Raw genomic sequence first — 11,837 nt, forward strand, 5'->3', positions numbered from 1 at the left:
GAGATGGGGTTTCACCATGTTGGCCAGGCTGGTTACAAACTCCTGACCTCAAGTGATCCACCCGCCTTGGCCTCCCAAAGTGCTGGGATTACAGGTGGGAGCCACCACACCCAGCCATCTGTGTAACTTTCATTCTTTCTCTGGGAATGAAGAAGAGTGTATCTTTTCTTTTTCCCCCAGCTTCCTACGTCAAAAACATCTATGCTATTTGTTTTTATTCACATGATAGGACTGGGAAAAATGTGAGAAAGGAATAGCAGATTCCCTGGAGAAACTACGAACTTTCAAAAAGAAGCTTTCCCAGTGTCTACCGGATCACCACGAAGAGCTCCATGCAGAACAAATGCGTTGCAAGGTAAATTACTGAACTGAGATTTTCACTGTCATCTATCTGTGTGCCTCTGCTGAAATAATGTCTTTGGGGCTATATTCCAGTCAAACTCCTAGGTTGTTTGTCTACATGCAGATACAAGATCCTAGTATATGACATAAGGACAGGCAACTCAGGTGAACCTTGTATTGCTGATTTATTGCAGTTCTTGAAATTATAGACTAGTTTATGGATTACTCCAAGGAAGCAAATGAAAATTTAAAACACATTAAAAGATACTTAAAAGCTGAGTCAAGAGCAATAAAGTCATCTTTTAAAAGCATCCACGCTGGGGAGTCATTCTACCAGAAGAATCTACTCTACAAGAAAGGGGGAAAAAAGGATCAATAGCCTGGAAAATCTGCAGACAGCGGACCTCCAAGGGACACACCCTGCCCTCCAGACCATTATGCAAGGAAAGGGGGAAAAATAGCTTATCTCAGTGACTGCATAGAGACACACAATCCTTAAATTGCTCAGGGTTCTAAGTACTTAAAGATTATGATCAACACCTCAAATGGTACTTGAAAGCAAGTCAGTAGCTAATAATACAGACCACTCCCTGGATTATGAGCTCTCAGAGACCAACACAATTCAGTGGCTGTAAGATTCATGCCTTTCACATCTTTGTAGCCAAGTGAAATGCCCAAACAGCAGTTCTTTGCTGAGCGATAGGCTGATCATATCAAAAGTACCTTTAAAAAGGTTTTTCTTTCAAATTAAAAGTGCCCTTATGTTCCCCAGTCATTTGCAAATTATTGCTCTAGGATAATTCTGTTAAAAATTCCCATATACTTAAATGACTTGGGTTTCAATTAGAAATTCTCTGCCTCACTTTGGCAAAGAAATCCCAAGTATTTAAGAGATGGTAATTGTTAAAGAGGTCTAGAAATCATGAAAAGTGCGGCTCTAAGAATTTTTTCTTCAGTTATAAAATCTAAGGATATTATTTGAAACTTGAAAAAGGCAAATTTAGGAAAATTAAAAGGTAGTATATTTTACATCATGGATGGAAAGTGAAAGAAGTACTATCATGAGCTGTTACATTCAGAAGTATGCAATGGTTACAACGATTAAAAAGTGTATTTTAAACCTGTGATTATAAATTTATTAAAAATATTTAAAGAAGCCAGGTGTGGTGGATCATGCCTGTAATCCCAGCACTTTGGGAGGCCAAGGCAAACAGATCATTTGAGACCAGAAGTTCAAGATCAGCCTGGGCAATATAGCAAGACCCCACATCTAAAGAAATTTAAAAATTAACCAGAGTGGTGCTGCTTGCCTGTAGTCCTAGCTACTGGGGAGGCTGAGGCAGGAGGATCACTTAGGAGTTTGAGGCTGCAGTGAGCTGTGATCACACCACTGCATCCAGCATGACTGACAGAGTGAGACCCTGTCTCTGAAAAAATAAAATAAAATAAAATAATTAAAGAAAACTTCTGCGAAGCAGGAATGGGCATTAACACCAGCTTGTGAAAGTATTTATTATTGCCCCTTTTCAGATGGGAAGACTGAGGCTTCTGGAATTTTAATAACTTTTCAAAGTCAATAAATATCTGGGTTGCCTGTATCTACAGGCTATATTTTTGCCACACTGACTTGTTTAATGGGTTGGTATACTGTGCGTCTGAAACAGTTGATTTTTGGTGGTGGTGGTATTATGCTTTTTTTTTTTTAATCCATATACAAATCTGATGCTCGAGTTGGGAAGGTAGAAATTGGTGTGAAAAATGGAAAATCTTTCCAGTGGTATAACAATTGAACATGTTTAGGAGTATTAGCAGAAATGTTGCATATTTAATTAACCTAGATGGTTTGGTCTTTCAGCCAAATACTGTTGCCGTGGGGCATCATTTTTTTATCTTCCAAAATACATGACAGTTACAAACACATGCTGCTATTGAGTGTGTGGATTTAAAAAATGTATTTCAGTCTAATCCTGCTACTCTTCCCCAAACTGCCCTTAGCAGCAAAACAAGGCAATTACCTGGAAAATTCAGGCTAAAATCTTGTTTGCCTAAATTGCCTGGGAAGTTAGCCTCAGACAGCACCACTAATTGCCATTGCCTTTGGAAACCTTTCTACCGTGTAAAGACACATAGAGGGAGGGGAAAGACACATGAAATACTCTATTTATACACAAAACTAGCTGGAATCTAAAAACAACAGCTGGTTATACAAATTGCAAAACTGGTAATTGGTCAAAATATTGTAAAAACTATTGTCAACTCATTCAAATATTGCTATATGAGTTTTTTTTTTTTTTTTCTTAAATCATTCCCCTAAAAGACACGGTACATAATCTTTTTTTAGTGACTTAAAGAAATGTCTGATCCTGCAGAAAATGCATTCAGTGCATTGTTTTAAATTGAGTAGTAACAGCAACAGATCTTCTCAGCTATTACATTGTAAGTATAGATCGTAGAATGTAGCAACTCTATGGTGTTTGAAAATGAAAGTTAAATTTAGGTGTCTGTTTTTAAAAATATTTCATCAGTGTGATCAGCAATTCAGGACAAAATGAAAGGATAAGTTAGAGGTTTATGAAGTCAGTCGAAAGTAAAGAAGATCAATGCAGTGATTAAACTTCAATTTAGGAAAAAAAATGTTTTTAATCAATAAAATGATAAGTAAATGGCAGAAAGATTCTTCAAGCAATCGTACTTTATCAGAAGGACTTAGCAATTTCTCAGAATATGTGGAAGCAAATGAAATACGGGCAAACCTCATTTTATTGAACTTTGTTTTAGTGTGTTTCACAGATACTATGTTTTGCTTTTTGTTTCTCGGGTTTTTTTTGTTTTTGTTTTTACAAATTGAAGGTTGTGGCAATGCTGCATAGAACAAGTCTACCAGCACCATTTGTTCCAACAGCATGTGCTTTCTTCCTGTGTCTGTATAATTTTCATAATTCTCATAATATTCCAAACTTTTTCTTTACTGTTATATTTGTTATAGTGATCTACAATCAGTGCGATCTTTGATGATAATACTGTAATTAGCGGCATCACACACTATGCCCGTAGAAGTCAGCAAACTTAATTCATAAATGTAGCATGTGTTCTGATTGCTCCACCAACAATGTTCCCAATCTCTCTCCTTCTCCTCTGGCCTCCTTATTTGCTGAGACACAACAATATTGAAATTAGGCCAATTAACACAGTGGCCTCTAAGTGTTCAGTTGAAAAAAATCTCATGTCTCTCACTTTAAATCAGAAGCTAGAAATGACTAAGCTTAGTGAGGAAGACATGTCAAAAGCTGGAATAACCCAAAAGCTAGGCCTCTTGTGCCGAACAGCCAGGTTGTGAATGCAAAGGAAAAGTTCTGAAAGGAAATGAAAAGTGGTACTCCAGTAAATGCATGGATGAGAAGAAAGCAAAACGTCCTTATTGCTGATACAGAGAAACTTTGAGTGGTCTGAACAGAAGATCCAACCAGCCACAACATTCCCTTAAGCCAAAGCCTAACCTGGAGCAAGGTCGTAACTCCCTTTAATTATGTGAAGGCTGAGAGAGGAGAAGTAACTGCAGAAGAAAAGTTGGAAGTGAGCAGAGGTTGGTTCATGAGTTTTAAGGAAAGAAACCATCTCTGTAACATAAAAGTGCAAGGTAAAGCAGCAAGTGCTGATGTAGAAGCTGCAGTAAGTTATGCAGAAGATCTAGCTAAGATCATTGACGGAGGTGGCTACTCTCCCTCCCTCTCTCCCTTCGTTTCTTCCTCTTTCCTTCCTTCCCTCTTTCTTTACGTCTTTCCTTTTATCCTTCCTTCCTTCTCCCCTCCCCTCCCCTTCCCTCCTCTCCCCTTCCTGACAGAGTTTTGCTCTTGTTGCCCAGGCTGGAGGTAGATCAAACAGCCCTATGCTGGAAGAAGATGCCATTGAGAACTTTTATAGCTTAAAAGAAGTCAATACCTGGCCCGAAAGCTTCAGAGAAAAGGCTGACTCTCTTCTTAGGGGCAAATGAAGCTGGGTGACTTAAAGTCAGTGTTCATTTACCATTCTGAAAATCCTAAGGCCTTTAAGAATTACGCTAAATCTGCCTGTGCTCTATAAATAGAACAACAAAACCCCAAGGGCATCATATCTGTTTACAGTACAGTTTTTACTGAAATTTTAAGCCCACTTTTGAGACCCACTGCTCAGAAAAGAAAGGCTTTCTTTCAAAGTATTACCGCTTCTTGATAATGCACATAGTCTCCCTAGATATCTGATGGAGATGGAGATGTACAAGACTAATGTTGTTTTCATGCCTGCTAGCACGGTATCTATCCTGTAGCCCATGGATCAAGGAATAATTTCAACTTCCAAGTCTTATTATTTAAGAAATACACTTTGTGAGGCTATAGCTGCCATAGATAGTGATTCCTGTGATGGATCTGGGCAAAGTAAATGGAGAACCCCGTAGAAAGGACTCATCATTTCAGATGGCAATAAGAACATCCGTGATTTGACCTGAGGAAGCAGAGCAAAATGGCCGAATAGAATTCTCTACTGATTGTTCTCCCTGCAGGACCACCAAATGTCACAACTACCTATATAAGAAAGCGCCTTCATAAGAATAAAAAATCAGGTGAGCAATCACATTACCTGATTTTAACTTCAAACTGCAGAAAGAGGCAATGAAGAGGGTAGGAAAGACAACTTTGAGTTGCCCACACCACTTCTTCTTTTCTATGCCCCAGCGACAGCCACATGGCACAGAGAGAGAATCTGTGCATGTCAAGGAGGGAGAGCCCAGCAATTGCTCTGCATTGCATTGGAGCTCAGTGCTGCCAACACCAGGCAGAACTCAGCTAATGCCCACGGAGGGAGCATTTAGACAAGACCTAGCCAAACGGGAAGCTCCCATCCCAGCCGAAAGAATCTGAGTTTTGACAAGCACTTGCCACCATGGACTAAAATGCTCTGGGCTCCTACATAAATTTGAAAGGCTGTCTAGGCCACAAGTACTACACTCCTAGGCGGGGCCCAATGCTGAACTGGACTTGGAGCCAGTGGATTTGGGGGCACATGACCCAGTGACACACCAGCAAGACAGCTAAAAGAGTTGTGCCAGTCCTCCCCCAACCCCGGGCAACACAGCTTGCAGCTCCAAAAGACACCCCTTCCTTCTGCTTGAGAAACGAAGAAAGAGAAAAGAGGACTTTGTTTTGCAACCTGGATACCAAGTCAATTACAGTAAGAAAGGGCACTGGGCAGAGTCATGAAGGCTTCATTCCATGCCCTGGTTTCCAGACATTACTAGACACACCCTTGGCCAGAAGAGAACCTGCTGCATTGAAGGAAAGGAGCTAGTCCTGGCAGGACCCATCACCAGCTGACTAAAGAGCCCATGGGCCCTGAATAATCAGCAGTGTGACCAGGTAGTACACACTGTGGGCCTTGGGTCAGATTCGGAGACATGCTGGCTTCAGGTGTGACCTAGCACATTCACAGCTGTGGTGGCTATGAGGAGAGTCCTCTTCTTCTTATGAAAAAGGAGGCAAGAACAAAAGGGACTTTGTCTTGTAACTTAGGAACCAGCATAGCAACAATAGGGAAGAGCACCAAAGAGGCCCCAGGGGTACTCAGTTCCAGGCCTTGGCTCTTGGGTGGCATTTCTGGATCTACCTTGGGCCAGAGGGGAGCCCACTGCCCTGAAGGGTAAGTTCCAGGCCTGGCAGCATTTACCACAAGCTGAGTTGAAGAGCCCTTGGGCCTAATGTAAACATCAGCAATGGCCTGGCAGCATTCCCATGGTTCTGTTGTGGCGGTGGACATGGGGAGGGACTTCTCAGCCTGGGACAGGGAAGGGAAGAGTGGAAAGGACTTTTTCTTATGGTTTTGGTACCAGCTTTTCCACAGTAGAACAGAGTACCACGTCGATTTCTAAGGTTTCCAACTCCAAGCCCTGGCATCGCTGGACCACCTGGGGCCAGGGGGAGCTCACTGCCCTGAAAAGAACACAAGCCTGTATGGCTTCGTCACCTGCTGATCGTAGAGTTCTAGGACATTGAGCAAACATAGGCAGTAGCCAAGTAGTGGTTACAGGGGGCCTTGGGAGAGATCCAGCGCTGTGCTGGCTTCAGGCCTAACCCTCTACAGTCCCAGTAGTGGTGGGGGATCCACAGGGATACTTGTAACTCTCCTCCCCCCAGCACCAAGCAATTCAGCACAGAGAAAGAGACTCTGCCTGTTTGGGAGAAAGTAAGGAAAGAGAACAAGAATCTCTGCCTGGTAATCCAGATAATTCTTCCAGGTCTTATCCAAGACCACCAAGGTGGTTCCTCTATCAGTCTGCAAGAACCACAGTGTTAGTGGGCTTGGAGTGGCCCCTAATGCAGATTTGATTGCAGTGACTAAGAACTTAGATCACAACACGCAAGTCCCTTGGAATACCTGGAAAACCTTCCCGAGAAAGGTAAATACAAACAAGTCATGACTACAACTACAATAAATACCTAATTCTTCAATACCAAGACACCAGCAAACATCTGCAAGCATCAAGACCATCCAGGAAAACATGACCTAACCCAACAAACACCAATAAATAAGATACCAGGGACCAATCCTGGAGAGACAGATATATGCGACCTTTCAGAGAGATAATTTGAAATAGCTCTTTTGGGCTGGGTGCAGTGGCTCACACCTGTAATCCCAGAACTTTGGGAGGCCGAGGCGGGTGGATCACCTGAGGTCAGGAGTTTGAGACCAGCCCGGCCAACATGTAGAAACCCCATCTCTACTAAAAATACAAAAATTAGCCAGGCATGGTGGCACATGTGTGTAATCCAAGCTGCTCAGGAGACTGAGGCATGAGAATCGCTTGAACCCAGGAGGTGGAGGTTGCAGTGAGCTAAGATTGCACCACTGCACTCCAGCCTGGGTGACAGAGCTGTGTAAGATAACACAGAATGAATTCAGAATCATATCAGATAAATTTAACAAAGAAATTGAAATAATTAAAAGGAATCAAGCAGACATTCTGAAGTTGAAAAATGTAATTGACATGCTGAAGAATGCATCAGAGTCTCTTAATAGCATAATTGATCAAGCAGAGGAAAGAATTCATGAGCTTGAAGGAAGCTACACAGTCAGAGGAGACAAATGAAGAAGAATAAAAAACAATGAAACATGCCTACAGGATCTAGAAAATAGCCTCAAAAGGGCAAATCTAAGACTTATTGAGATGGGGATAAAAAGTTCATTCAAAGGGATAACAGAGAACTTGCCAAACCTAGGGAAAGATACCAATATCCAAGTACAAGAAGGTTATAGAACACCAAGTAGATTTAATCTGAAGAAGATTACCTCAGGACATTTAATAATTAAACTCTCAAAGGTCAAAAATAAAGAAGGATCCTAAAAGCAGCAAAAGAAAAGAAACAAATAACATAAAATGGAGTTTCAGTACATCTAGCAGCAGCCTCTTCAGTGGAAACCTTACCCGAACAGGAGAAGTGAAGTGACATTTTTAAGGTGCTGAAGAAAAAAACGTTTTACCCTAGAATAGTATACCCAGTGAAAACATCTTTCAATCATGAAGGAAAAATAGACTTTTTCAAACAAACGAAAGCTAAGGGATTTCATTAACATCAGACCTGACTTACAAGAAATACTAAAGGGAGTTTTTCAATCTGAAAGAAAAGAATGTTAATGAACAATAGGAAAGCATGTGAAAGTGCAGAACTCACTGGTAATAGTAAACACACAGAAAAACACCGAATATTATAACATTGCAATTGTGTTGTATAAACTATATCTTTTTTTTTCTTTCTTTTTTTTTTTTTTTTGAAACAGAGTCTCACTCTGCCACCCAGACTGGAGTGCAGTGGCGTGATCTTGGCTCACTGCAAGCTCTACCTCCCAGGTTCACGCCATTCTCCTGCCTCAGCCTCCAGAGTAGCTGGGACTACAGGTGCCTGCCACCACGCCTGGCTAATTTTTTGTATTTTTTTAGTAGAGACAGGGTTTCACCGTGTTAGCCAGGATGGTCTCCATCTCCTGACCTCATGATCCACCCCCCTCGGCCTCCCAGAGTGTTGGGATTACAGGCGTGAGCCACCGCGCCTGGCCTGTATAAACTAAACTAATGTGTATTAAGATATTATTTGAAAGCATCATGGTAACCTCAAATCTGAAAACATTCAGTGGATTCAAAAAAATAAAAAGCAACACATTAAAACATACCAACAGTGAAATCACTTTCATTGAAAGGAAGACAGGAAGGAAAGAATGGGGAGAAGACCATATAAACAACCAGAAAAAACAAATAATAAAATGGCAGTAGTAAGTCCTTACTTATCAATAACAACATTTAATATAAATGAACTAAACTCAGAAGACATTGAGTGACTGAATGGATTAAAAAACATAAGACCCGATGACCTGTTGCCTAAAGGAAATGCACTTCATCTATAAAGACACACATAGACTGAAAATAAAGGGATGGAAAAAGATATTCTATGCAAATGGAAAGCAAAAAGAGCAGGAATAGCTATACTTAAATCAGACAAAATAGGTTTCAAGACAAAAACTATAAAAAGACACAAAGAAGGTCATTATGTCATGAAAAAGGGGTTAATTCAACCAGAGGATATAACAGAGGTTGTAACATTTGTAAATATATATACACCCAACACTGGACCACCCAGATAAATATATAATATACATTTGTATGTTCGAGACCAGCCTGGTCAACATAGTGAAACCCCGTCTCTACTAAAAATACAAAAAAATTAGTCAGGCGTGGTGGTGCACTCCTGTAGTTCCAGCTACTTGGGAGGCTGAAGTGGGAGAATCACTTGAATCAGGGAGGTGGACGTTACAACGAGCCAAGATCACACCACTGCACTCCAGCCTGGGTGACAGAGTGAGACTGTGTCTCAAATAATGATAATAATATACATTTACTTTTTTCCTTGGGTTTCTGTCACTATATACACTCATGTATCCAGATATCTAAAGCAAATATTATTGGAGCTAAAGAGAGACATAGACCCAAATACAATAATAGCTGCAGTCTTCAACACCCCACTTTTAACATTGGACAGATTATCCAGACAGAAAATCAACAAAAAAAACACTAGAGTTAATCTGCACTAAAAATCAAATGTACCTAATAGATATTTACAGAACATTCATCCAACAGCTACAAAATACACATTCTTCTCCCCAGCATGTGGGTCATTCTCAAGGATAGACTGTATGTTAGGTCACAAAACAAGTCTTAAAACATTCCAACAAAAGTGAAACTATATCAAGTATCTTCTCTGATCATAATAAAGCTAGAAATCAATAGCAAAAGGAATTTTGGAAACTATACAAACACATAGAAGTTAAACAATGTGTTTCTGAATGACTAGTGAGTCAATGAAGAGATTAAAAAGGAAATAGAAAAATTCTTGAAACAAATGATAATGGAAACAGAATATACCAAAACCTACGGGATAGAGTGAAAGCAGTACTGAGATGGAATTTTATAGATTCAAGCACCTATATCAAAAAAGAAAAACTTCAAATAAACAACCTAACAATGCATCTTAAAGAATTAGAAAAACAAGAGCAAACCAAACTCAAAGTTAGTAGAAGAAATAACAGAGCTTAAAGCAGAAATAAATGAAATGGAAATGAAGAAAATACAAAAGATCAACAAAATGAAAAGTTTATTTTTTGAAAAGATAAACAAAATTGACAAACCATTAGCCAGACTAAGAAAAAAAGAGAAGATCTAAATGAAAAAGGAGACATTGCAACCAATACCACAGAAATTTAAAGGCTCATTAGCGCTATTATGAGCGACTATATGCCAATAAATTGGAAAACCAAGAAGAAATGGATGATTTCCTAGACACATACAACCTGCCAAGATTGAACCACGAAGAAATCCAAAAGCAGACCAATAGCAAGTAACAAGATTGAAGCCATAATAAAAAGTGTCCCAGCAAAGAAGCCCAGGACCTGTTGGCTTCACTGCTGAATTTTACCAAACATTTAAAGAAGAACTAATACCTATCCTACTAAATCTATTCTGAAAAATAGAGGAGGAGGGAATACTTCCAAATTCATTCTACGAGGCTATTACCCTGATAACAAAACCAGACAAAGACACATCAAAAAAAAAAAAGAAGAAGAAGAAGAAAAAAATTATAGAACAATATCTCTGATGAACATTGATGTAAAAATGTTCATTAAAATACTGGCAAACTGAATTTAACTGTGCTTTAAAGAGATCATTTATCGTGACCAAGTGGAATTTATCCCAGGGATGCAATGATGGTTGAACATTTTCAAACCAATCAATGTGTACATCAGATCAATAGAATGAAAGACAAAAGTTATATGATCATTTCTATTGATGCTGAAAAGCACTTGATAAAATTTAACCTTTCCTGATAAAAGCCCTAAAAAAACTGAGCATAGAAGAAGCATAACTCAACATAGTAAAAGCCATATATGGCAGACCCACAGCTAGCATCATACTGAATAAGATGAAAAAAGAGACATTGTAACCAATACCACAGAAATTTAAAGGATCATTAGAGGCTATTATGAGCAACTATATGCCAATAAAATGGAAAACCAAGAAGAAGTGGATGATTTCCTAGACATATACAACCTGTCAAGATTGAATACTGAATACTCTAAGATCTGGAACACAACAAGGATGTCCACTTTTGCCACTGTCATTCAACATGTTTTCCACTTAATGTGTGGGAGTTAAAAATTAAAACAGCTGAACTCACGGAGATAGAGAGTAGAAAGACGGTTACCAGAGCTTGGGAGGGTCCCTGGGGGCTGCAGGGGTGACGAGGATGGTTAATGGTTACAAAAAATAGAAAGGATAAGATCTAGTATTTGATGGAACAACATGGTGAATATATCCAGTAATAGTTTAATCATACATTTTTAAATAAATAAAAGAGTATAATTGGATTGTTTGTAACACAAAGGATAAATACTTGAGGTGATGAATACCGTATTTACCTTGCTGTGATTTTTACACATCGTCTATTAAAATATCTTGTATACCCCATAAATATATACACCTACTATATACCCACAAAAATTAAAAACAAATTTTTTTTTTTTTTACAAAAGCGACATTCATGATTCGTGGGAGGAGGTCAAAATGTCAACATTAACAGGACTTTGGAAGAAGTTAATTCCAGCTGTCGTGGATGACTTTGAGGGGGTTCAAGACTTCAATTGGGGAGGGAGTAACTCCAGATGGGGTGGAAACAGCAAGAGAACTAGAATTGGAAATGGAACCTGAAGATGTGATTGAGTTTCTGCAATCTCATGATAAAACTTGAATGGATAAGGAGTTGCTTCTTATGGATCAATAAAAAAAGTGGTTTCTTCCAAGATCAGATGAGATTGGGCACAGTTAGGGTGGTATGGCCGTCAACAGGAAAGTGGCTTCTTGAAATGGAATCTACTCCTGGTAAAAATTCTGTGGATATTGTTGAAATGACAACAAAGGATTT

At 39.4% G+C, this 11,837-nt stretch overlaps 1 protein-coding gene across 1 annotated transcript in view; it reads left to right on the top strand.

The window, feature by feature from the left end:
* SYNE1 (spectrin repeat containing, nuclear envelope 1) overlaps positions 1–11,837 on the top strand; it is a 570,706-nt gene that overhangs the window by 480,360 nt on the left and 78,509 nt on the right. The window contains exon 126 of the mRNA XM_011996807.1: positions 230–355. Coding sequence (XP_011852197.1) covers positions 230–355 — 126 coding nt within the window. The remainder of the gene's footprint in view (positions 1–229; positions 356–11,837) is intronic.

This window comes from Mandrillus leucophaeus, unplaced genomic scaffold (assembly GCF_000951045.1).
Source record: "Mandrillus leucophaeus isolate KB7577 unplaced genomic scaffold, Mleu.le_1.0 Scaffold524, whole genome shotgun sequence".
NCBI lineage: Eukaryota > Metazoa > Chordata > Mammalia > Primates > Cercopithecidae > Mandrillus > Mandrillus leucophaeus.